The sequence below is a fragment of the Bubalus kerabau genome, chromosome 15, assembly GCF_029407905.1.
Source record: "Bubalus kerabau isolate K-KA32 ecotype Philippines breed swamp buffalo chromosome 15, PCC_UOA_SB_1v2, whole genome shotgun sequence".
Classification (NCBI taxonomy): Eukaryota; Metazoa; Chordata; class Mammalia; order Artiodactyla; family Bovidae; genus Bubalus; species Bubalus kerabau.
In genome coordinates, this window is record NC_073638.1 from 35,306,816 (window position 1) to 35,334,604 (window position 27,789).

Sequence of the window (27,789 nt, forward strand, 5' to 3'; positions counted from 1 at the left end):
GTGGCAGTGACTTCCACCATTCTGTCCTCCAGGTCATTTACATGTTCTTCCCCCACAGTTATTCTGCTATTGATTCCTTCTTATGTATTATTCTGGAGAGGGCAATGGCACCCCACTCCAGTACTCTTGCTTGGAGAATCCCATGGATGGAGGAGCCTGGAAGGCTGCAGTCCATGGGATCGCTGAGGGTTGGACACGACTGAGCGACTTCATTTTCACTTTCCACTTTCATGCATTGGAGAAGGAAATGGCAACCCACTCCAGTGTTCTTGCCTGGAGAATCCCAGGGACAGGGGAGCCTGGTGGACTGCCATCTATGGGGCCGCACAGAGTCAGACACGACTGAAGTGACTTAGCAGCATGTATTATTCATCTCTGTTTGTTCTTTAGTTCTTGTAAGTCTTAGGTAAACATTTCTTGTGTCTTCTCCATTGTTTTCCCTAGACCCTAGGTCATCTTCACTGTCATTATTCTGAATTCTTTTTCTGAAAGTTTGCCTGTCTCCACTTCATTTAGTTGTTTTTCTGGGGTTTTATCTTGTCCCTTCATCTGGGAAATAACTTTTTGCTTTTTCATCCTGATTAACTTTCTGTAATGTTGTTTTTGTTCTAGCTGTAAGATTGTGGTTCTTGCTTCTCCTGTCTACCCTCGACAGAGGAAGCTAAGAGGCTGTGTAAGCTTCCTGATGGGAGGGACTGGCAGTGGGAAAAACTGGGTCTTTATCTGGTGTGCAAGGCCTTGCTTAGTAAAGCTTTAATCAAATTATCTGCTCATGGGTGGAATTGCGCTCCCTCCCTGTAAGTTGCTTGGCCTGAGGTGACCCAACCCTGAGGTCTACTGGCCTCTATGGTAGGGTTAATGGGGACCTCAAAGAGGGCTTCCCTGGTGACTCAGACAATAAAGAATCCGTCTGCAATGTGGGAGACCTGGATTCAATTCCTGAGTTGGGAAGATCCCCTGGAGGACGGCATGACAACCCACTCCAGTGTTTTTGCCTGGAGAATCCCCACGGACAGAGAAGTCTGGCGGGTTATAGTCCATGAAGTTGCAAAGAGTCGGATGTGACTGAGCAATAATCACAATGCACAAGGCGGCTTAGGCCCTCGGGGCCTTCCAGGACCCCTGCTGTCAGTGCCTCATCCCTGTGGCGAGCCCCTGCCGACCCATGTCTCCACAGGAGACCCTCCAACACTAGCAGGTGGTTTTGATTCAGTCTTCTGTGAGGTCACTGCTCCTTCCTTTGGGTCTTGGTGCATGTAAGATTTTGTTTGGGCCCTCCAAGGCTGGAGGCTTTGTTTCCCCCTGTCCTGTGGAAGTCCTATAATCAAATCTTGCTGGGCTTCAAGGTCAGATTACCTGGGGATTCCCAGGTTAGGAAGCCTGATTTGGGGTCAGAACTTTCACAACAGTAGGAGAACTTATTGGTACTGTTGTTCTTCAGTTTGTGGGTCACCTACCAGCGGGTATGGGATATGATTTTACTGTGATTGTGTCCCTCCTGCTGTCTTGCTGTGGCTTCTTCTTTGTCTTTGGACATGGGTTTTCGTTTTTTGGTAGGTTCTAGTGTCCTCCTGTCGATGGTTGTGCAATAGCTGGTTGCAATTTTGGTGCTCTCACGGGAGGAGATGAGCACATGTTCTTCTACTCCGCCATCCTGAACCAAAAGTAGGAGAGTATTCTCTTCTAATGCAGTTTGTTTTTAAGCACAGATGGAGTTCCTTTCTCCTATGGTTACTTTTCTATTGCTGTCTCTTTCCCTCCTAGTTTTCAAGATAATTTTTCTCCCACCACTTGTTTATTCTGAGCTCAGCCATGTGATTTTTCCATTTCAGTTGAATTATTAATAAATTACTTCTTTTAGTCTGTTTTATTTATTTGTTTCAGAGTTTAGTTTTTCTGATAAAAGATATGGTGTCTTAGGTTCTCTAATCATTGATGCATTATGCAGCAACTGTAGCTTAAGTTTGAGTGAAGTGAAGTGAAGTCGCTCAGTCGTGTCTGACTCTTGGCGACCCTGTGGACTGTAGCCTGCCAGGCTCCTCTGTCCATGGGATTCTCCAGACAAGAATACTGGAGTGGGTTACCATTTCTTTCTCCAGGGTAAGTTTGAGAGTAGAGGGTAAATAAGATAGGAATTCAATGAAATTATAACTTTGCTAGTCATCTGGTGATAATATATTAGCTGATAAATTGATGCATCAGTTCAGTTCAGTCGCTCAGTCATGTTCAATTCTTTACAACCTCATGGACTGTATAGCATGCCAGGCTTCTCTGTCCATCACCAATTCCCAGAGCTTGCTCAAATTCATGTCCATTGAATCCGTGATGTATGTTACAGCTAAAAAGTGATACTAACTACTTCATGATAGAATTAAAAGAAATAAAATTTATTAATGTAAACAGAAATATCCCTAGGATTGAGAAAGAAAATTGATATTTTTAAAGGATAAGATATGTCTGGACACTTACTGATTCCATTTAACTGTTAACATAGAAACATCATCTGAATTTGAGTCCTAATTTCACCACTTGCCTAGCTGCTATGAGCTGGGCACATTATATTAATATAACATTTGTATACTAGGGATAGTAGTAGCAGCTACTTAATAGAATTTGTGAAGGTTAAATTAGTTAATATATTGCTTAAAGCAGTGCTTGACATATAGTACCTATATATCTCCAATCACAGGTCTATGTATTTGTTGTTGTTTAGTCACTAAGTTATGTCCAGTTCTTTTGTGATCCCATGAACTGTAGCCCACCAGTCTCTTCTCTCCATGGAATTTCCCAGGCAAGAATACTGAAGTGGGTTGCAATTTCCTTCTCCAAAAGATCTTCCCAGCTCAGGAATCGAACCTGCATCTTCTGCAGCAGCAGGTGGATTCTTTACCACTGAGCCACCAGGGTAATCGAGGTTTCTGGGTAGATGGAGCTGTATAGATATTTTCTAGAATTAAAAAAAAAACATTTAACTGCAGTCTTCATAATTTTATTTTTAGTAGTGGCATAAATTCAATCCATGGAGGTAACATAACTTATTTGTCTTTGATTTTCATTTTCAAGGAGAATATTTGTATGGTTGAATTCAAATAATTGTTTTTCCATTTTCTTAGGTATTTTGAATTTTAAGATCAGAAAGCATTTAGATGGATAGCAGGACTGACTTGTTTTATTTTTGTCTGAGATTTAAATTTAAATTGTAAATGAGTGTCAGTAGAAGCCAACAGCTTTTAAATTAATTCCTTTGGGTCTGCGAATGGTTTCCAAAAGTTTAACTGAATAGTTTAATTGCCCTCTTTTAAAGAATTTTAAAGTAGCTACAGCCTTGTCATCTGCACTGAGTTACTCTATGTTGGGAAATTTTTGGCAGATGGTATACAGTCATCATTCAAAAACAAGTTACATTGTCTTTCCCAGCTTGAATTAGTGGAACATTAGCATTGAACTTTTCATTTTGAATGAGCATGTTGGAAATTATTTCCTGCTAAATGTTTGTCATCAAGTGAAGTTTCATTTTAAAAAATTAATGGAGCATATCAGTGCAGCAGCCTTAGAAAAATAGCTGAGGCACAGGGTTACTCTTGGACAACCTTTTAAGTTCCTTATTATCATTTGAGTATACATGCTTAATAATCTTATGGGAAACTAAAATACGGTATTTTTTTTAAAACCAAAAACTTTAAAATATGATATTTGGCTGCTAACAGACAGCTGTTAATGACTACTTAGAGTTGTATTTACTTTCTGGGTTGGAACTAGGGATAGAGCAAGCAAATGAATTGATAATGTGAGAAAACACTAAGTTCCTTGTTAAAATATATTTTAAAGTATTAGTTTTATACCTTTATCAGTAAATGAAAGATGACATTAATTTGAAATAATTGGAATAAGTGTGCAATCCATTGAATTAACTGTATCTCAAATGTACTTTAAAAAAAATCCAGATTCCCTCTTTGAGAACAAGCCCTATCATTAGCAAATAGGGTAGCCAGAAGAATACTTACATAACAAACCGGCATTATGTTTGTGGAAGATGAATTGAATTCCCTCGTATCTCAGTTGGTAAAGAGTCTGCCTGCAGTGCAGGAGACCGGGGTTCGATCCCTGGGTTGGGAAGATCCCCTGGAGAAGGGAATGGCAACCTACTCCAGTATTCTTGCCTGGAAAATCCCATGGACAGAGGAGCCTGGTGGGCTCCAGTCCATGGGGTCATAAGAGTCGGACACGACTTAGTGATCATACCAAACCAAATCTTTGTCTTTCAGAATGTTGTTTTGTTCTAATCCACCTAGCTTTGTGAAAAATAGGCAGTGTGTTGTGTTGGCTAACAGATAGTTAAATTTGACTCATTTTTCTCATCATATACCCATATTTTTGTGCCATCTGGAATCCCTTCTCTAAGACTTTTTAATAGCTTTCATTCCTTCCTGTTAAAACACATGTTCATTACATTAAGTTCCATATTTATTAAGCAAAGTGTGTTTAAATGTAGTGGGGAGGGAAAACAAGCAAACTAGGCCTCCTCACAAGCTTATTCTAGTCTGTTAGGGTAGACATACAGGCTACAGATTCTGTGTTAAGATACTTTTGGTTATCATGGCAAAAAGTAATTTTAAACCAGCTTAAGCAAGGAGAGGGATTTATGGGCTTACATAAATGAAAGATTGGCCTTGGACATGGGTTAGATCCAGATATTTAATGTAACATGTAGGATTTATCTCATTTATCTTAGCTCTACTTTCTTCTGACTTGGATTCATTCTCAGACAGTATCTCCTCAAGTGGTGGCAAAGATGGCCCAAACAGTGCCAGACTTACATCCTGTCAGCTTAGCAATCTCAATGATAAACTTCCTTTCCAAATAGTTCCAGAAATTCTGGCATTAATTCTGGTTTGGCCACACTTGAATCTTCTGGAGCTGGGGTGCTGTGGAGTGGGGGGCGGTGTGGAGTGAGGATGGTCTAGCTCAAATTCAAAGTAGATGAAACAAAAGAAAGACAAGTAGTTTCCAAAAAGGAATTTAGAAATTCTGCTACCAGAAGGAAGGATGCTGAGCAGACAAAAGCAGCATACAAAAGTAAAGATAAAAATTTTTAGTTGAGCTATAATAAAAAGATAAATTCTGACAGAAGGTGCTTAAGTAAAGCTTCAGATAGGAGACTGTATTTTGAATTGGGCTCTGAAGGGCAAGTAGAATTTTTTTAAGGCAGAGTGAGTAAAGAAAGGACTTTCTAGGTCACTCATTCGAGAAGCTTGGCAGTGAAAGGAGAAAAAACGAAAGCTACTAGAGTAAAGGGAATATTCAGATATTTCCCCCCTCAGTATGGAGAACATTTGAACAGTTTTATGGTAGAGGAGCAGAAGCAAGTAAAGGAGAAATTAACAAAGGACTGCAAAGGAGGCAGTCATTGATAAAGAAGGGAAATTCCGTAGGATCAAGGATATAAGTGGAGGGGGCCTCCTTAGAAAGGAAAAGGGATTGTTTATTCTCTGAGGACATGTAAAGGCAAGTAGTAATGGTGACTACGGAGGTTAAAACAGAAATTTGTTATTAAATATGTAAGTGGCTTCAGTTTTGTTTTCTAAAAGTAAGAAGAAAAGGTTTACCAGTTATCTATTGCTATGTAACAGACCATTCCAAAATGATTTTGTGCATTCGCAATTTGACTTGAACTCAGGCTGGGTAGTTTCTTCTGCTGGCCCTGGGTCACTCATGTGGTTGTGGTCATCTCGGCTGTGGATGGATGGTCTGTGATGGTGGCTGCACTCACACGCTTGGTTGATGCTGGCTGTTACCTGGACCTCTCTGTGCTCTCTCATCCTCATGAACATTCACATGGAAGTGGCTGCACTCAGGGAAGAAAGAGCTGAAGCAGTCAGCCTAGATGATAGACTTAGGTATGAAAGACTTATGATGGACTTAGAACTCCCACAGTGTCACTTCTTTCACATTCTGTTGGTCAAGGCAAGTCACAAGGCCAGCTCAGATCAAGTAGAGAAATAGACCCCACCTCTTTATGGGAAGAGTAATAAAGTTGCATTGCAAAACAGATGTGTATATGGAATGGGAGGAATTTCTGCCTATCCCTCCCCCAACACTGTATTGTGAAAATTTTCAGTCATGAAGCCAAGTTGAAAGAATTTCAAAGTGAATATCCACATAACTACCCCCTAGATACTACTGTTAACATTTTACTATACCTGCTTTATTATATATTTATCCATCTATCATTCTTTTATCAATTTATCTAATTTTTTGATGCATTTCAAAATAAATTGTAGGTATTAGTTCTTTTCTCTTAAGTACCTGCTGCGTGTATTTAGCAAGCCAATATTCAGTTTTTTCTTTTGATAAAAAACATTTGCATACAATGAAGTGTACAGACGTTAAGTGTACGTCACACCTAGTTTTGTAGCCTGCCAGAGAAGGGGAAAATTTGGGATAGCTTTTCAGTGAAATGACTCAAATTCAACTATAGTTGTATAGAAAAGTTGCAAAAGATATCTTTCTTGAAAACCTTTCTTCATATCCTTATTGCTAATAATTTATTCATTTAATATACCTCAACACTTAGAATTTGCATTTGTGTTACAGTACTAAAATTTCTCCTTTATTTGAATTCACTTTGGACAGTTGGAAAGTTTGCCTCCTTTCACTAAGCATTTATAAGGATATAAACAGGTGCTCTCTTGCTTTATAGATATTCAAACTATGTGTATCTCCAATCAGGTTAGATTAACAGTGCGTACCTTCTCAGTCATGTCCGACTCTTTGCAACCCCTGGGACTGAGCCCGCCAGGCTTCTCTGTCCCTGCAATTTTCCAGGCAAGAATACTGGAGTGGGTTGCCATTTCCTACTCCAGGGGATCTTCTCAACCCAAGGGTTGAACCCACGTCTCCTGCCTTGGCAGGTGGATTCTTTACCACAGAGCTACCTTGAATACAACTGAGTGACTAAGCATTCATGCATGCATGAAAAAGTTTTAATAAACTATCTTCTAGTTTATGAATAGTTTAGCTGTCTGAAAAGGAGAAATTTTAGTATTGTAACTATTGATTTAACTTTAGATAATCAGAATAGAAGTGTGATCAGAACTATGTGGCAAATTCAGCTGTAATTTAACCTTTGAGTGGAGTATTAGAGCTTCTTATAACCTTAACACTTGCCTTATTATTCTAATCTATGTTACCGTATATATTTAAAAAATTTCTAGAATATTATAAGTCCTTAGTTTTTCATGTGTTGATTTGATAAAATAATAGTTACTTACTTTCATTTACTAGGTATTGAACACTTTTATTGCTAATTGGCTTTTGAGCCTTTTTACAGATAGCAAAAGATTGGAATCATTTTGACTTGCTGTTTGCATTCTAGTAAACCCTGTCAGAACTCTTGAAAATATGTGACTAGCACTTAAGCCACTTCATGCCAAGAATTCTGCCGGAAATGCAACTGGCTAATGACACTCAGTGTGACAACTGAAGTGAAAGCGTGAGTTCATTTACTGTATCGGAATGGGGTAAAGTCATGTATGTCTCAACATCTCTCTCTTAACAAGTGTATGAGATGTTTTAAAAGTGTTCCTTAACCCAGATTTTCTCCATTTCATTTCATGGTGTAAATGGCATGACATCCTAAATCATATGTGAAAGTGAAAGTCACTCAGTTGTGTCCGACTCTTTGCGGCCCCATGGTCTATATAATCCATGGAATTCTCCAGGCCAGAATACTGGAGTGGGTAGCTGTTTCCTTCTCCAAGGGATCTTCCCAACCCAGGCATTGAACCCAGGTCTCCTGCCTTGCAGGAGGATTCTTTACCAGCTGAGCCACCAGGGAAGCCCTAAATCATATGTGCTGGGTTACAAACTAAACAAATTTGTGTTTTAAAAATCTAATTGAGTGTTATATTTATTTTTATGTACAGGTCTTGCTATTTTGGAAACTACAAGAGAAAACTAGATTGGGGAGGTTTGGATTTGTAAGTGGACATGGCTCAGATATCCAGCAACAATGGATTTAAGAAATGCTCATCTTCCCCTCCGGAATCAACAAGAACAAAAGATGTGGACAAAGAAGAAGCATTACAGATGGAAGCAGAGGCTTTAGCAAAACTGCAAAAGGACAGACAGGTGACTGATAATCAGAGAGGCTTTGAGTTGTCTAGCAGCACTGGACAAAAAGCACAGGTTTATAATAAACAGGATTATGATCTCATGGTGTTTCCTGAATCAGATACCCAAAAAAGAGCAGTAGATATTGATGTAGAAAAGCTTACCCAAGCTGAACTTGAGAAACTATTGCTGGATGACAGTTTTGAGACTAGGAAAACACCTATATTGCCAGTTACTCCTGTTCTGAACCCTGCATTATCAGCACAACTCTATCTTAGACCTGCTGTTCAGAGAGGACAGTGGCCACCTGGATTATCTGGACCTTCCAGTTACACTTTACCTTCTATTTATCAGTCAACTTACAGTACTAAACAGACTGCATTCCAAAATGGCTTCAACCCAAGAATGCCTACTTTTGCATCCACAGAACCTATATATTTAAGACTTCCAGGACAGTCTCCTTATTTTTCATATCCTTTGGCACCTGCCACACCCTTTCATCCACAAGGAAGCTTACCTATCTATCGCCCAGTCATCAGTCCTGACATGGCAAAGCTGTTTGACAAAATAGCTAGTACATCAGAATTTTTAAAAAATGGAAAAGCAAGGACTGATTTGGAGATAAATTCAAAAACTACAATCAACAATCTGCAGGTATCTCCAAAGTCTGAAGATATCAGTAAATTTGATTGGTTAGACTTGGATCCTCTAAGTAAGCCTAAGGTGGACAATGTAGAGGTAGAGGACCATGAGGAAGAGAAAAATGTACCAGATTTGCTAGCAGACGATCCTTGGGATGCTGTTCTTCTTGAGGAGAGATCACCAGCAAGTTGTCACCTTGACAGAAAGGTGAATGGAAAATCTCTTTCTGGAGCAACAGTAACAAGAAGCCAGTCTTTAAATATTCGAACAACTCAGCCTACAAAAGTCCAGAGCCAAATATATCAGGTATAGTCTTTTCTTACGAACTTCTCAAACTTAGTATAACACAGAATTCATGCTTGTGTACATAATTTATTAGGTGAAAGAAATATTTTTTTGAGTTTTGTTTTCTTTTATTCTTAAGTACACTGTGCATCTTAGATTGTGTGATAAAGGATTAAATGTGTTTAGGCCAATTGAAAAATTAATTGCTATTAATATCTTTTTCTAGGATTGTGAGTTTTGAAAACCTAAGGATCTGGCTGTTGCTTATAGGCGTTTAGGATAATTTTTATCTGTCCCTCTCCATTCTTTATATGTGGTCCTACTTTCTTTGCCTTAGCACCTTTATTTTTCAGAGTAGATGAGGAATTTTGGTTTTTAACTCCATTATAGAAATTCTAATGTATATTGTTTTATTGTTTTTAACCATGAAGGAATAGAACAGGAGGGAGGAAGGGAGGTGAAAAAGGAAGAAAGGAAGGGAGGCCTCAGAGAGAGGGGAGAAAAGCCATTTAAAGGACTCTGTTTAAACACTTATATTGATGCAAATGAAGAATAGAACTGTATATTTGCTGAGTTCATATAGTCTTACTGTCTGGAAGAATTAGATAAGGGTGCATGGAGCAGAATGTCTTCTCTTACAAGAGGGGGCAGTAAGGTTTAGACTTTACCTTTCCATATATAGTATACCACTGAAGATTTTTATTTTGCTTTTTATATCATCTGTGAATTCTAGGAATGTTTAAGCTTCATTCTCACCTTAATGTGAATCATATCATTCAGTTAATTAGATCAGCATTTAACTACTCTTTAGGCAGTGAGAATCAGCTAGGATTTTGGGAAGGAGAAGCAAATTTTGCATGATTGGGATGGATTTATGTTGAATTGTTGATTTTTAAAAGCCATTTTAGGTGTCTGGGGAGAAAACAGTAGATATTAAGGTTAAGAAAAAAGGATGAGGATGTTTTTGGATAACATGATCAGAATCCAGAAAAATCTTAACCAGTGCAGTGTATTCCAAATACATTTTGACTGCAGCTCACACTGAGAAATACATGTTCTTAAGTTCTCTTCAGCTTTTCAATACTATTTGCACATTTAGTAACATAATTTCTTGACACCTTTCAATTTAAAAGTCACAGGTTAATTTAACATTTTAAATTGGAAAAAAAAATTTTAAATTGGAATCATAAGTATAATATCAGATTATTTTCTCTTAATATTCTATGTTGTCTTGTCTTGGTTTTTGTTTTTACAAAGCATCTGTCATTTCCTAAAATATTTGTAAGGAGAAGGGAAGACTGAGCCAAATCAAAAAATGTGGGGAAGGGAGCATATACCTAGGAGTGGAATTGCTGGCTAGTTTATGTTTAGCTTTTTGAGGACCAGCAAACTGTTTTCCACAGTGGCTGCATCATCCCCTTTCCAACTCCCACAGTATATGAGAGTTCTAGTTTCTTTTCATCCTTGTCAACACTTGTTATTTTCCATTTTGGGGGTTATAACCTTCCTAATGGATGAGAAGTGTGAAGTGGTATCTTATTGTGATTTTGATTTGGGTTTGCCTGATAACTAGTGATGTTGAGTATCTTTTCATATGCTTATTTGCAATTTCTTCATCTTTTTTGAAGAAATGTATGTTTAATTCATTTGTCCATTTAAAAAATCGGGTTGTTCATAGCAGCTTTATTCAGAAGAGCCAGAAAGTGAGACAACCCAAATGTCCATCAGCTGATAATGGGCAAGCAAAAATGTGTCCATACAATGGAATATTATTCACCCACACAAAGGAAGCAGCATAGATGAACCTTGAAAGCATTGTCAGTGAAAGAAGCCAGACACAAAAAAACATGTAGATTCAATTAATATGATATGTCCAGAAAACACAAATCCATAGAGGAAGAAAGCAGATTAGTGTTTGCTGAGTTACTGAGGGAAAGAGGAAATGAGGAATGATTGCCTAATGGGTACAGGGATTTGGGGGGCAAGTGATGAAATGTTCTGAAATTAGAACACTGCAGTGTTCTTCCCATAATAGTGATGGTTTACACTCCATTATGAATGTATTGAGAGCCAACAAATTGTACATTTTTAATTGGTTAATATGGCAGATTTTATGTTCTATGAATTTTTACCGTAGTTTTTTTTTTTTTTTTAAAGAAAGACACTGGTTCCCTGATCCTCCTGTTATGCTTAGGCCACGTTCCTGCTTGATTCATATTTGGGTCAGTGTTCCAGTAAAGAGATCCCTCTCCAACTGTGGATCTCGTTTTTATGGACTTAACCATGATGGCATGTGTTTGACACTGTGTAGTCTGGAATAGCGATATCAGCTGTTTACAGAAATTGTTAGGAAAAGGGTAGCTGCCTAGAACCTGAAGATCTCATGACCTGTGGAAAGTTGCAGTCTCTGCTATCAGGGATAGAGTCTCCTCTGGTCCTCTTGTGGAGCTGAGTTTAGACTCAGGCCTCCCATTGGTGGAAGGCAGAGCCCCTGATAGTCCAGGCAACCCAGAGTGAGCATCCAGGTCACTTTCAAATAATCTTCCTGCTTCTTGCATCACACTTCATATGAATGTGTTTGCACCTCTACAGTATATGCGTTTTAGCCACAGGATAATAGATTATCCTGAATTTAATAAAATATTTATAAATGACTTTGGTTTATTTCTTTTTTACAATCACTGAGAGAGTAGAGACTTCCTTAGAATCCTGTGATATCAGAGTGATTCATGCCTATTTCACTGTTGAGGAAACTGAAATGTAAAGAAGTTAAGTAATTATTAATTTTTTCATGTAATGACAGTATTGTTATTAGTTAAATGAACTCATTTTAGAGATGTGTAACCATAGTCATCTAGTCTAACCAACTTCATTTCGTGGATCCACAAACTTAGATCCAGAGAGTGACTTATCTGCAGTTAATGTCAGTATTTTCTTTTTCAGTTGCTTTGTGACAGTGCTTTTGCTGCAAAGCACAGCTTCCTTTCCCTGTTGCCTTGTATGGTTTAGACTGGTCATTTCTGGTTCAACTGATGTTTTTTCCACCCTTTCGTTTGGTGGGGGCAGGGGTGTGATACTCATTTATGTTCCTTTCATTCTCTCTCTGCATACATCTTTTCCTACTCATTTTTAATATTTGTCACAGTATCATCTTGATATTTCCCAATTTGGGGTGCTTTCAGAAATCATCTTGCAGGACTGATGAGGACAGGTAGTTTTCTAAAGATAGGTTTCCCCCAGCAAGATCTGTGAGTTCAGATCACATGGAAGTGCAGAGAATTACTAGTCACTCAGACTCTAGGAATTAACTAGGTTTCTGGACAAGTTTTAGCAGAAACATATTCTTAGATTTTCTTTAAAGTATAGGGGAAAGGATCAAGGAGTAAGCAGATTGGCTGCGAGAGGCATGAGTCAAAGCCAGGTAAGCAAAAATACCTTGACTTGATCAGCTGATCAGTCAGAGATGGGAGCTAGATTATTACAGTGTACGTCAGAGCTTTACTAAATGACAGTGTCTGAATTGAGGTGGCTTAGGCTTCTTAAAGGAGTCTACCTGTGGCATCATGAGGTGTTATATAGTTGTTGATCATTCTGTTATATTCTTCTCTGTTAATACTTATGTTTGACCACCACATTCTAAGAGGGACCAGTCAAAGTGTGTCTTGAAAAGAAAAAATTACAATGTTCAGGATCTAGAAGCTGTGCTATTTAAGGAACTGTTGAAAAGATTGGGCATATTTTACCTGAAGAAGAGAATATTAATTGGAGATAATTCACACTCTGAATCTGAGTTTCTTCATCTTTGATATAAACCTGGTTTATATCAAACCAGACTAGATGATTTCTGAGATCCTTTCAGGAATAATATTTCAAGTTTAGAAAGTTGCCATGTAAAAGAGGAAGTTGAAACTTTTTTTCTTTTAAAGTTTTACATTTTGGACATATGTTCTCAAAACAGTTCAAGAAATAGACTATCTGAAAATCATGGTATGCTTGTAAAAAAGATAAAAGTAGTTTATGTACTAAATTTTCCAATTTATTGTGTTGCATTGTACAACTAGCTCTTTGTGCTAGATTTTAATAGATAAGATAATTTTAAGCTTTCTATAAAGTTAAAATACCTTTTATAGAAAGCTTAAAATTATACAAATCCTATTTGTTTATATTTTTTTCCTGTGAATTGAGAAATTCAGTTTAGTTTAGCTTTAAAATTCATTGTTCCAAAAAGTAGAACAAGGACCAATGGGGAAGAAAACTCAAGGAGGCAGGTTATATAGTTAAATATCAATAACAAAATTTATAAATAGCCATTTGGTAATGGTTGCTCTCAGGGGGTCAGTGTATAGTTATTGGAGGTCTTCAGTCAGAAGTTTAGTGTGAATTTGTTACAAATGCTATAAAAGGGATTTTGTTAACTCTTAAGATTTCATCATTTTGTTTGTGTACATGAAGGTTAAGTTTGGTTTAATTTAGGCCAAAAGGGTAAACAGAATACTAATAGTAAGCTGACTTTGGAGGTCTATGGCACAAACATTGGCATGGAACTTTTAATTTTCACACACCGTTCATTTCTATTCAATAAACTTTCCCTGAGATTCCTGTTTTTTACTGTGAAATAAGATTACACTGCCTATTCTTTATAATTACGTACGTTTAAGTATTCATTTCCTGTAGAATTTTATGCTTTGTGGTAAAAACTCTGAACGGTGTTTTTCTTCTCACTCAGCAGTCTTACTTCCTATTTCCTTCTAGTGTCTTTTGTTCATAATAATATAAATACTTTAGTTCAAATTTTTGTTTCCTAAAGGAAGAGACACAGTACTTAAAACTGTCTTCTGGCAATTTAAATTTAAATCACATTTTTAGTTAACAGCTGTAAATTTAGCTACTTTGAGTAGATTTCAAAGATTTTAGTAATGAATCAAATTATTTTCATAGAAATGCGTTTGCAGAGTATTGATTCTATTAACATTATAAACATTTACATCCTAATTAGCACAATGTCTAACAGTAATTTTGAACACGAAGTAAAGTTGAATAAAATGTGGTTTTCCATTGTCTAGTTGTATGTAATACAGTATTTGAATAGATTACTGAAGTCTACAAACTTAAAAAAAAATTCAATTAAGGAAATAAGTGACTTTGTTCTGAATAGCAACTGATACGTTTATATTTAATGTTTAAAATATATTCATTGAAAACTTGGTGTTCCATCTAATTTCTGGGATAAGATGGCATGAATCTGGAACTTGTTTAGATGTAAAGCTTTCCCTTATTCTTATAACTACTTTATAAAGTATACACTGGTAAGTTTTCATTGAATTATTCATTGAATAATTCATTGAATTATTTCAAACCTGTATCACTTTCCTTAAACCCTTAATTTACCTTTTCCATTACCTTTTAAGAAAATTGAATTATGGTTGATCTATAACACTGTTAATTCCAGGTACACAATATAGTATAGTAATTTGGTATTTCTGTACATTACAAAATGATCACCATGATAAGCCTAGTTACCATCTGTCACTAAATAAAGTTATTACAATATTATCGATAGTATTTCTAAAGCTGTACATTTCATCCCCATGATTCATTTAGTAACTAGAAGTTTGTACCTCTTAATTTCCTTCACCTATTTCACTCCCTCTACCCCCCCAATCTCTTCTTTATATCTATCAATCTGTTTTATTGTATTCATTTGTTCATATGTTTTTATATTTCACATATAAGTGAAATTATATGGTATTTTTCTAACTTATTTCACTTAGTATAATACCTTCTTGCCATATTGTCCCAAATGGCGAGATATATTTTATGGTTGAGTAACAGTCCATTGTGTGTTTGTGTATCCTGTACCTTCTTTATCCATTCATCTGTTAGTGGACATTTCAGTTGCTTCCATATCTTGGCTATTGTAAATAATGCTGAAATGAACATAGGGGTGTGTATATCTTATCAAATTACTGTTTTTGGTTTTCGTCAGAAAAATACCCCAAGGTGGAATTGCTGAGTCATAGGGTAATTCTATTTTTAATTTTTTGAGGAACCTCTCTGGTGGCTCAGACTGTAAAGAGTCTGCCTGCAGTGCGGGAGACCCAGGTTTGATCCCTGTTTTGGGACGATCCCCTGGAGAAGGAAACAGCAACCCATTCCAGTGTTCTTGCCTGGAAAATCCCATGGATGGAGGAGTCTGACAGGCTCCGTCCAGTCCATGGAGTTGCAAAGAGTTGGACATGGCTGAGTGACTTCACTTTCCATATTGTTTTCCATAGTGATTACCAATTTACATTCCTACCAATAGTCCAGTAGAGTGCCCTTTTCTCCACATCATCACCAACACTTGTTATTTTTTGACAATAGCCGTTCTTACAGGTATGAGATGATACCTCATTGTGGCTTTGATTTGCATTTCCCAGTGATTAGCGACGTTGAGCCTCTTTTCATGTGTCTGTTGGCCACTGTATGTTGTCTTTCAAAAAATGCTCATTTTAAAAATCAAGTTGTTTGTTTTTTGATAGAGTTGTATGAGTTCTTTGTATATTTTGAGTATTTAGCCCCTTACTGGATGTATCATTTACAAATATCTTCTCATTCAGTAAACCACCTGTTCGTTTTGTTGATGTTTCCTTTGCTATACAAAAAATTTTAGTTTGATGTAGTCTCATTTATTTATTTTTGTTTTCCTTACCTAAGGAGACATATTAAAAAAAAATATTGCTAAGATTAATGTCAAAGAGCATACTGCCTGTTTTCTTCCTGGAATTTTATGGTTTCAGGTCTTACATTTAAGTCTTTAATTCATTTTGAATTTATTTTTCTATATGGTATGAGAAAATCCAGTTTAATTCTTTTTTTCCTGTAGCTGTCCAGTTTTCTCAGCACAATGTATTGAAGAATCTATCTTTTCCCTGTTGTATGTTCTTGCCTCCTTTGTCATGGATTAATTCACTGTGTAAGTGTGGGTTTACTTCTGGGCTGTTTTTTCTGGTCCAGTAATTGATGTGTCTGTCTTTGTGCTAGTACCATACTGTTTTGGTTACTGTAGCTTTGTTGGGTGGTTTGAAAGCAGGAAGCATGATACCTCCAGCTTTGTTCTTTCTAAAAATTGTTTTGACTGTTGCAGGGTTTTTTGTGTTTCCATACACATTTTATAATTGTTTGTTTTAGTTCTGTGAAGAATGCTATTGTTTGTTTGTGGGTTTTTTTTGGCTGCATGGCATATGGGATCTTAGTTCCCTGACCAGGGATTGAACCCATGCTCCCTGCAGTGGTAGTGTGGAGTCTTAACCACAGGAGAAGTCCCACCATTGGTATTTTGGTAAGGATTGTGTTGAATCTATAGATTACCTTGGGTAATATGGTCATTTTAACAATATTAATTCTTTAGTCCATGAGCACAGTATATCTTTCCATTTGTGTTGTCTTCACTTTCTTTCATCAGTGTCTGACAGTTTTCTATATACAGGTCTTATACCTGTATCAGTTAAATTTGTTCCTCGGTATTTTGTTATTTTTAATACAGTTGTAAATGGGATTATTTTATTAATTTCTCATTCTGTTAGGTTTTGTGTATAGAAATACAACAGATTTCTATATATTAATTTTATATCCTGCAAAATTCATTTGTATCCTACTGAAATCATTTATTAGTTCCAGTAGTTTTCTGATGACATCTTTAGGAATTTTTCATATCATGTCATCTGCAAACAGTGACAGTTTTACGTCTTCCTTTCCAAATTGGACTTCTTTTCTTTTTCTTGTCTGATTGTTGTGGCTAGGACTTCCAGTTACTTGGGTTTTTTTTCTTTTTTCTTTTTTTATATAGTGAGATCAAGGTTATTCTTAGTATGTACTTGTCCACCTCAGATTAATTTGCCTCTTCTTTCTGGTTTGGAGGGAAGAGAGAGAGATTCCTTCTCTTTTCCCAAATGTAACTCATCTCTCTTTTCTTTTCTTGTCTCCCCAAAGTATTTTTCTACCATTATTCTTTAAAGAGGAATTTGTACTTACTGTTTTTCCAGTTCCTCACCATCCTCTCTTGTTCCTATCATATTGCAGAAAGTTGTCTCTAGGAGTATGAATACTAATTTTCAATACAGTGACCATACTTACTGTCCAGCCTTGTTGCCTCATTTGCAACAATGTACCATATTTTTTTTCTTGAAACTTCTTCCATTGCCCTGGTTAAATCTACTTAATAGTTTTCTTCCTATAATCTTTGACTTCTTTTACTTGTCTAGCTTCTAAACATTGGTATTCCCCCAAGGTTTTGTTCTTGGTTGTCTTTAATATATCTTATTTGTTCTCTTTTAATCAGTACTTTATTCTTGAGGCTCTGAGATAGATACAGAGTTTGAAAGCTACTAGTCCAGATCACTTGGCAGCCTTTATAATCACATGAGCTAATTTCTTATAATAAATCTCTCTCCATTCTTATATGTCCCATTTTGATGCCCAGTAAGTGTAATCACTTATGTATCCCTCAGCCTCCTAAAGAAACTGTCTCCTATTGGTGGAACTTGGACCCAAAATCCTTTGGTTTGCCTTGGTGATCCTGATGGTTGCTGACAGCAATTAGCAGAGAGAAGTTTCCTTATAGAAAATTGCAGAAATTGGATGATTCTCAATTCAATATGTTTAACTCTGGAATAGAAATTTGTAATAGAATATTTCTCGATGATGACCAAACATCTATATGGATTTCCAAACCCAAAATATTTACTAGAGAACTCAGTATCTTCCCCCACAAACCTTTCTTTGTTTCATGTATTGGGTAATGACACTAGCAATTTTTCTTACTTTCATTTGCCTCTTTCATTCATAGAAAAACATTTGAGGACAAAATGTGTGGGTTACAAATAATGACCATTCTTAGATCTCATCCTTAAAGAACTTGGGTTAGAAGGGGAGACAAGATGTGTGTATATAAGTGGAGTATGAAAGCCTTGAATGCTGCATAAAAGTTTGTGCAAGACCATTGAAGAAAAGAGATGATTTGATGCTTAAGTTGTTTGCAGTTTGAAGAAGGGATTGGGAGCAAGAGTTGAGGGAGTAGGTGTGAAATTGAAAAAAAAAAAAAAAATTTTGGTTTCAGAAAGAATGGAGAAAAACAAGAAAATGATGACATTGATGTACAGATAAAATTGTTGGGAGCCCAGCTGTTTTTTACTTTGTGGACAGAACATTGAGTTAACTTTCCAGATTCTATTATTACCTTAATGTATGACTAGATAATTGATTATTATAATCTGTTTTTGCCACTGTCAGTTGAAACTCATAACCTGCTTGAAAGGAAGGAACTAATACATGAAAGGAACTGTAAAAAATATTTTTTTATTAAAAAAAAAGCATCTAGGAATGCCATTAAGGAGATTCAGAATCTGTTAATAGGTGGAACATGAAAAACAGAGATAAGAAAAGATAGTTATAGGTCAACAAAAATACAGGTTGTTTTTTTTTTCTTTTAATAGCATTGCTTGTACTAGGTCTCAATGCTGTCTTTCTCTCGCTCTCTCTTTTTTTTTTTTTTTTTTTTTTGATATTTATCTATTTATTTGGCTGTGCTGGGTCTAAGATGCGGCGCTCAGGATCTCTAGTTGCAGCATATGGGATTTAGCTCCCCGACCAGGCCCCCTTCCCAGAGTCTTAGCCACTGGGGAGTCCCTCTCATGTTTTAGAGGGTTTTTTTTGTTTGTTTGTTTGTTTGTTTTTAAGGAGACTTTGTTGTGAGGTGATTAAGCTAGGTAGTGATTAAGCTAGGTTGCCTAGGTTGAAATACTAACATTTTTTCAGTCCTGTGACCTTGTTGCCTCTTTAACTTCTCTGTGCCTCATTTTTTAATGTGTAAAATGGGGATAATAGTCATGTTACACATCTACTAGAACTTTGTGAAAAATAAATAATACATACATATGTACATAAATGACTAAGTTTCTCACAGCAGAACCTGGCATGTAAGAAATGCTCAGTAATTGCTAGATATTTTTGTGTGTGGCATCTCACTGTATTTTAGGTATTATAATAATTATAAGACTTATTTTATAGAATACATTAATTATGAAAATTACTGCTATTTTAGGAAATAATTGAAGAAACTACCAAGTGCCTTATAATTTTTCAGTGTATTATGATCACTATGGAAAATTCACTGGTTATATGAAAGTAACTTTTAACTTGGTTTTAGTGGGAACAAAACATTTAACAAATTAAACCAATGGTTGAGTGCCTTCTGAATTGGATGTAAAGTTTAAAAAAAAATAACGAAATTCAAATTAAATTTGATTCTTGTACTCAAGGAGCTTTCATATTAGGACAAATATAAAACAGGATGTAATGATATGGTATTTGGTTCAGACTAAGTATTTAGAAATGTTAGGAGGGAAGAAATGATCCATACTAAATTCTCAAAAAAGACAGTGTAGATGAAGTGGCATTCTACTGGGCCTTAAAAAATTAATGGATCTTGAACTTGTGCTATGAGGGAAAGTTAGGAGGAAGCTTTGAAGACAAACAGCAAGGATTTAGAGGCAAGATAATTCAGTTTGTACTTTATAGGAACAGAATATGATTCAGGTTCACTTGGATATAGTATTCATTTGGGAAGTTCTGGGAAATACAACTGGATTAGATTGTGGCAGACTTGGAGCGGCAAACCAGAGGCTTTGTTTAGAAATGCATTTTTCTAACCAGAAAATATTTATATATTTGTTCTCTAATCTTGCTTGTTATATCACCTCTTACATCTAAATAGGATAGTATTTTGAATGCTAGAAAGAAAATTAAGTCTCTTTATAACAAAAAAAAGACAATTTTCTTTAAAACAAGAAACGTTTATTTATTTTTGGCTGTGCTGGGTCTTCGGTGCTCTGTGGGCTTCTCTCTGATTGCAGGGAGTGGGGGCTGCCCTCTAGTTGCAGTGCACAGACTTCTATTGCAGTGGCTTCTCTTGTGTAGCATGGGCTCCTGGGCGCGCGGGCTTCAGTAATTGTGGCTCCTGGGCTCTCGAGCACAGGCTCAATAGTTGTGGTGCATGGGCTTAGTTGCTGTCAGGCATGTGGGATCTTCCTGGACCAGCGATCGAGGCGGATTCTTTACTACTGAGCCACCAGGGAAGCCCGATGTTTTCTAATTCTAATGAAACTTCTGTGTTTAAACCATATTGTTCCTTGGTAATAGAGTATTAAAAGTCTAGAAATATAAAAATCCATTCTTAGAATAGTATGGTCTATTTGCTATAATACTTTTTTTTTGTAACACAAATTAACTTATGTAACTGGTACCTATGGGATTGATGTCAGTATAATGGGGAAGTAGCATTTGTTTTAAAATCATCTTTCCCAGCATATTAATACTTCAAAGCAGTCAAGAACAAACTCTCTCATAGTTAAAGGGAAGGCCTTAGTAATTCAAGAAAATACTAGAAAAACACTGAAGGTTCCACAGAAGTAAAAAATGGTGGCTTCAAGAACAGTTCCACATTCCACAGGGGTAAGCATTCCGGTGAAGCAGTGAGTGTAGACAGAGAAGCTGTAAAGACATTTCTTTTTGCATGAAGAACTTTGGTGAAGAAGTCTATATCCTGGATTGTATTTTTAACTTCATTGAAATTCTGCTCTTCAGAACGCATATAACAAAGTAGGAAGCAGGAGCTCCAGGATTTAAAGAGGCTTCAAAGAATAGAAGATCATAATTCTAGGTGCAAATTTAAGTAGAGATTTAACTGTGCTCGTATTTTTGTAAGGACTTCTTGTTGTTTTAATTAGGACTTTGATTACACTGACTTTGGGTAGTCTGCCTGTATTTTTATCTATGAACTCTGTTATTTGTAGTAGCAGCTTTTCTAGAACTCCAGGCTGGTCACTTCACCATGTATATATCATATTATAGCAGAAAAGGCTCTGCCATGTTTTAAAAGCAGTAAATTAATAAAGGAATTGTTGCCCTGAATTTTCAGTTTAATTATCTGACAAAGTCTTGTGTGCTGTGATTATTGAAATCCACCACAACTCTTGAAACTTATACATGGTGTTCTCCTTCACTCAATTTCAAGTTGAGAATGTTCCCATTCTAATTTTAAAGGAAATTTACATTTGAAATTTGTGCTAAATCAAGTATTTTTATGTAGTAAGTCAAAACACCTCTAAATGGACTCTGCTGTTTGACTATGCTTGGGTAGTGAATTTTTGTCCTTAAATGTTTTTGATCAGAAATTTGATCACAGAAATTTTGGTCAGACATAAACTTAACTTTTGAAAGACTGTCAGGATGTTTGTACAAGTTTATTAACATAGAAAATGCCCACTCACTCCTAAAACTCATTCTTTATTAGAGGAGTCCCAGTTCCAAATGGGCTTGATCTCTTCCTTTTCATAAGAGAGTATAGTCCTTTGATTTCATTTAGCTGTTGACTTTCTGAAGTATTCATTTCTGAAAGATTTTGAATAGCAATGTATTTAGCATTCCGTTCTTACTGACCAATACTAAGTACAGCCTATGTCTACTTTTGAACAAGTAAAACCAATGAACTTTAAAATAAGGCTCACTTGGCATTGCTTTTATAGGGATAGAAATCCATACTTCAAAGTTTTGTTGCTGATATGGTTTATTTAACCTCCGTATTTTTGTACGTATTTTCATAAGAATGTGTTTGTGCTATTTGCTATTTAGCATTTTGGGGATCTTTTATTTTAAAGTAAAACACTTTTTTTCATTACAGAAAGACCCAAATGGGACCAGTACTTTGCCAACTGAAAGTTCTCTTCTACAAGAAATTGAAGTACAGAATGAGGAAGTAGCAGCTTTTTGTCAATCCATTACAAAGTAAGACATTTTTCTTTATAAATTAAAGGTTATTCTTATTAAATAAGTATTAAAAATTTAACTTCAAAACCAGCCTAGTGCTAATAATTCTAAAATTTTTAAATATTTTCTCTCTGTCACGAAAACATCAAGACAGTTAATTGGTACGTTAACACAAACTACACTTGAACCTGTTAAGTTTCTGAGTGTTTAGAAGGAAAAATTAAGGTCAGTCAGTAGACTTCTGACACTGTATTACTGAGGGAAAATACGGCTTAAATATAGAAGTTTCTTTAGAATTAGAAAATGGCTTTTTTTTTTTTGTTACAAGGAGACTTAATTTTGCTGTGAACTTTCTAGCATTCAAAATACTGTCCTATTTAGATGTAAAAGATGCTATAATAAGCAAGATTAGAGAAGCAAACATATTTTCTGAAGGCTAGAAAATTGCCTTTCTGAAATGTTCTTTTAATCTTAAGTGTGTCCAGTGTTCTTAGTATATGAAGAAACTGAGACTTGGAGAGGTTACCTACTAAAGTACGTTACTTGGCTAGTCTGTAACAAACAGAGCCAGGTCTCCACTGCCTTCTGTTAGTGTGTTTTCTTTCCGTTATATTACTATATTAGTCAGCACTTCTGTTATGAGTGCAAGAAACCCATCTTAAACTAGCATAAATCAAGAAAGGTTATGTATGGATTCATAAACCCATATAGTAGAGGGAGGGTGGGGCAGAGCTCAGTGACAGCAAGACCCAGGAACTCACGCACTGTGTAGTTGATGCCTCCTCTCTTTGGACTTCGCTTCCTCCCATTTCTCCCCCTGCCCTTTCACCATGCTTGTTTACTTCTATTACAGATGGGGTTTTGAAGCCACTGATAGCTTAGACTTGGTATTCCAGTGGTCTTGCTGGCGGAAAGGAAAGAGTCCTTTCAGCCAGCACCACATAGAAAAATCCCACGGAAGGAAAGAGTGGACAGCAAACATTGCAGCCAACAGGGTGAGATCTGTTATCAAAAGAAGGAAAAGTAGATCACTCCTGGAAGATTTATTCTTTTTTTAAAAAAAATTTTATTTTGTATTGCAGTATAGCCAATTAACAAACAATGTTGTGATAGTTTCAAATGAACAGCAAAGGGACTCTGCCATATATATACATTCTCCCCCAAACTCCCCTCCCATCGAGGATGCCACATAACATTGAGCAGAGTTCCATGGGCTGTACAGTAGGTCCTTGTTGGTTATCCATTTTAAATATAGCACTGGGTACATGGCCATCCCAAAATCTATCCTTTCCTCTCAACCTTCCCTTCTGGCAACTATAAGCTCCTTCTCAGTCTGTGAGTCTGTTTCTGTTTTGTACCTAAGTTCATTTGTATTGTTTCTTTTTAGAGGGATGTCATATATTTCTCCTTTAACTTACTTCACTCAGTATGACACTCTCTGAGTCCATCCATGTTGCTGCAAATGGCATTATTTCATTCTTATTAATGGCTGAGTAATACTCTGTTGTATATATGTACCATATCTTCTTTAGCCATCCCTCTGATGGACATTTAGATTGCTTCTGAGCGATTTATTTTGAATCCAGTATTTTCCCATTGTGGTTTAAGCAAAGCAGAGTTTGGAGTTCCTAGATCATTTTTGAGTGTATTCATCATTTTTATTATAAGGGACTTATTAATATTAAACTAGACTTTCTAGACTATTGGTAATGTTTGATTACAGTTTTATCTTTCCTATGTATCACTTTCTAACCAGCATTCTTTTTTCTTCAGAATACCTTAAGGGAGAAAGAAGAATATCAGTAGAGTCACTGTTTCTTTCCTGTGCAAAGGTTACTCTTAACTGGATTTTTTAAACTCACATTTTTCAGTAGACATTTAAAATAGACATTCGGTGACTTAGAATGCAAATTGCATGTATCAGAAATTACCTATGCCTTTATGCCACATATACATACCATTATGTGTGTGTGGTTAAGAATTTGGAAATAATCTTTTAATGGTTTGAAATTAATCTGATAAATGTTCATCTAGTTCCTTTAATTTTCTCTCCACACAAGCCCTATTAGACTGTGTTGAGTGACTATTGCATTTAAGTTTTGCATGTTGAGAAATTAGGCTTTCTGTGATCTGCCTTTTTTTTTCCTGCATTTGAATCTTATTGTTATTTATATAAACTCTGCCACTAAGCTGATCTTTTTTATTTACATGCATATGCACACACACAAACACAAATGACTTATGAATATTAAAACCTCAGATGAATTAGAATGTTATTTCTGTTAGAGTGGGATTGTAACAAATATTTCACAGAAGTAAGAGGCAGAGGTGTTTTGAAGTATGTTCTAGAAAATTCTCCGTTCCCCTCTTGACCTTGGAGATTGGAGTCAGATATCACTTGAAGAAATTAATGACACTTTCTATTTTTTCCAATATGCAGATTTTAAAAACAAGTATTTATACTCTTAGTTAATTCTCTATTTTTTTTGAAATCTCCTAAAATTATTATTTTAATTCAGCTGTGATATTAGTGTGAGATTGTCATTATGGTATTTGTTTATAGTTAAGCCTACTATAAATAGAATTTAGTGCCAGTTCTAGGCCTTGTTTTTTTGCTCCTGTGAAATTAGAGAGTTGGATTAGTGATCTCCAGGGTAGCTTTCAGTTTAAAGTTCTGTGAAATACTTTGATTCAGGACATTGCTTTTTTTAAGTTTTTATTTCGTTTTTTTTGACTTTCACACTCATCGTAATTGACAGAGCTTGCTGTATCTACCAGTTACTTAGGTCTCCAGATAAAGTACTGAGAGGAATATTAGATACCAGTGGAAATTTTTCATGCTTCATTTCTGGTCTTCTAGGACAAGATGAGTATTACACTTTACACTTGTCATTCTGAGTAGCCTTTAGTTTCCTTTCTTCATTTATGGTTCCTATCTGATATTTATAATCTAAAAAGTGTCTTGAACCCAAGGAATCAAGGACTTCACCTCTGCATTTAGTTTATTTTAGTCTAAATAATGCTGACTCAACTTTCTTATAAAGTAATATCAATTCAATTTAAAACCCTCACTTTTATATTTACCTTTTAAAACCCTCATTTTTATATCTTCTGTCTTTCTGGTTTGGCTCTGTCTATATGTAACCTTAACTTAATAGCACATAGTATGAAATACACCATAAAGGATTTTGGTATTTACATAAGGATAATTAATTTCCTGAGCTATAGAGCCACATTAAGCAAACAAAGCCGTTGCTTTGGTGATGATAGAGAAATGGACCCTGAATATTCATTGGAAGGACTGATATTAAAGCTCCAATATGTTGACCACCTGATGCAAACAGCTGTTTCATTGGAAAAGACACTGATGCTGGGAAAAATGAGGGCAGGAGGAGAAGGGGGCAGCAGAAGATGAGATGGTTGAATGGCATCACCGACTCAGTGGACATGAGTTTGAGTAAACTCCAGGAGACAGTGAAGAACAGGAAAGCCTGGTGTGCTGCAGTCCATGGGGTTGCAAAGAGTTGGACACAATTTAGCGACTGAACGGGGAAAATGGATGGTTTAAAGAAAATGAAAATTAGTATTAAAAAATGCTCTCTGTAGGTAATTACTTAAGAACATCAAACTACAATGTGTGGTTTAGAGTGTTCATAAAATACTTTATCTAGTCTGTTATATATAATGGAGAAGGCAACGGCACCCCACTCCAGTACTCTTGCCTGGAGAATCCCATGGACGGAGGAGCCTGGAGGGCTGCAGTCCATGGGATCGCTAGGAGTCGGACACGACTGAGCGACTTCACTTTCACTTTTCCCTTTCATGCATTGGAGAAGGAAATGGCAACCCACTCCAGTGTTCTTGCCTGGAGAATCCCAGGGACAGGGGAGCCTGGTGGGCTTCTGTCTATGGGGTTACACAGAGTCAGACACGACTGAAGCGACTTAGCAGCATATTAGTTAGCTATGGATTTGCTGTGAGTATCTTATTTCATATTGTAGGAAATGAGAATATCAAATACGTGAGAAAAAATAAAAATCTTAGGCTGGATCCTATGAAGGTTTTGTCATGTTGCAGGGGCACGTGTTGCTTGACAACAAGCAAATATTTGAAGATAATGTGTCCACATCTAAAGGTGCATTTCCAATATCAATTTAAGTTTATTACTTTGTTACCTTATTTTTCAATTATATTTCTTTTTAATATTGGATCCTTTGTGGCACTTAAGATCACAGTGCAGAAACCAGATTTATTCATTCATCCATTCATTCAACAAGATTTTTATAGCACTGACCATGTACTAGACACTATTCTGAATGTCCTTAAAAACTAAATTTACATAATTCTCACAACAAACCCATGAAGTTAGTATTATCCCTAGTTTATAGAAGAGGAAACTGAAGCAACAAGGTGATTTGTAACTTAAGATTACACAGCTAGTAAGTAGTAAAATCAGGATTTCAAGTTGAGTAGACTGATTATCGGAGAAGGCGATGGCACCCCACTTCAGTACTCTTGCCTGGAAAATCCCATGGACGGAGGAGCCTGGTAGGCTGCAGTCCATGGGGTCACCAAGAGTTGGACACAACTGAGCGACTTCACTTTCACGTTTCACTTTCATGCATTGGAGAAGGAAATGGCAACCCACTCCAGTGTTCTTGCCTGGAGAATCCCAGGGACGGGGGAGCCTGGTGGGCTGCCATCTATGGGGTCGCACAGTCGGACACGACTGAAGCGACTTAGCAGACTGACTATAGAAGCTGTGCATGAATACTTACACTTGTTGCCTCTTCAAAACCTTTCTTATTGTCAACTCAGACTATTTTATTCTGTTCCAATCACTTGATTATTTTAATCTCTACATGGAAGTGAATAGATAAAACTTACAGCATTCATTCCATTTACAGCCCTATGAAAAGAAGATGTGAGGATTGGAACTTGTCCTCTGACTTCCAGAAGAAAGTCAGTTAAAGGAAGTCCACAAGTTTAAAGAGGCATCAAATCCTCCTTTGTCTTCAGATAATAGAAGGGCTATCTGGAGATGAGCTGTACACCTGGCTCATATATTTAAACTATTTTGCTACTGTGAATACCAAGACTACTTCACAGACAATTTTCTGCCATTCCCTAAGTTTTAGTTTTATTCACTTTGAGGGAATAAAGCCCTCATAGCACAGTAAAAACCCATTGCCTATGTTTTTCTATCATGCTAAACAAAATCAATATGTAAGAGAAAGGACGTCAGAAGAAAAGATTTTTAAAAGACAACAAATTTTCTATCCTTCTGGCAATTACAGTTTAGGGCTATCACCTATATCATGGTTCATTAAAAACGTATCATTTTGTGAAATTATACTGCTTAACAAAAAATCAGAAACAGAAAAACTCATTTAATGTTGTGTATCCAGTGTGTGCTTGGTTAATGTTGGTAGCATTATGTTGAAGTACTTAATCTCTTTTCTTGGATTCCTTTCATTTAAAAGGCAGACAGGAGTCCATTCATTACATTTCTCCCTGAGCTGCTCTAGAATTGGACAAAAACACAGAACTGAATGGCTGTAAGCATGCAAAGCCTTATTCAGGGTTCTCAAATGCAGCTTTCAAAAGAGAATTTAATTTCTTCTTTTTTTGTGACTAGATTGAAGACCAACTTTCCATATACCAATCACTGTACAAATCGGGGCTATTTGTTAAGTCCAGTCACAGTACAAAGAAACATATGTGGAGAAAATGCTAGCGTGAAGGTCTCCATTGAAATTGAAGGATTTCAGCTACCAGTTACCTTCACATGTGATGGTAGGTTCATAGTTCCCGAACCATCTTGTTTTGCTGTATGTTAATGTTATTCTTTTAATAAAGTGACTCTTTTATCATTAGTTTGTGTGTGTGTGTGTGTGTGTGTGTGTTGTGTGTGTATGTGGTAAAATACTTAATATGCATTAGTTA

At 36.3% G+C, this 27,789-nt stretch overlaps 1 protein-coding gene across 6 annotated transcripts in view; it reads left to right on the plus strand.

Annotated features, from left to right (window-relative positions):
* Positions 1-27,789, plus strand: part of PIK3C2A (phosphatidylinositol-4-phosphate 3-kinase catalytic subunit type 2 alpha) — a 109,577-nt gene that overhangs the window by 29,522 nt on the left and 52,266 nt on the right. For 3 of the 6 annotated variants that reach the window (XM_055548464.1, XM_055548465.1, XM_055548466.1), the window contains 4 exons: positions 7,376-7,492; positions 7,926-9,060; positions 21,758-21,861; positions 27,482-27,639. In XM_055548464.1, the coding sequence (XP_055404439.1) occupies positions 7,990-9,060; positions 21,758-21,861; positions 27,482-27,639 (1,333 nt within the window). In that variant the 5' untranslated portion in view covers positions 7,376-7,492; positions 7,926-7,989. The remainder of the gene's footprint in view (positions 1-7,375; positions 7,493-7,925; positions 9,061-21,757; positions 21,862-27,481; positions 27,640-27,789) is intronic. The other 3 variants (XM_055548468.1, XM_055548467.1, XM_055548463.1) reach the window with 1 other exon arrangement.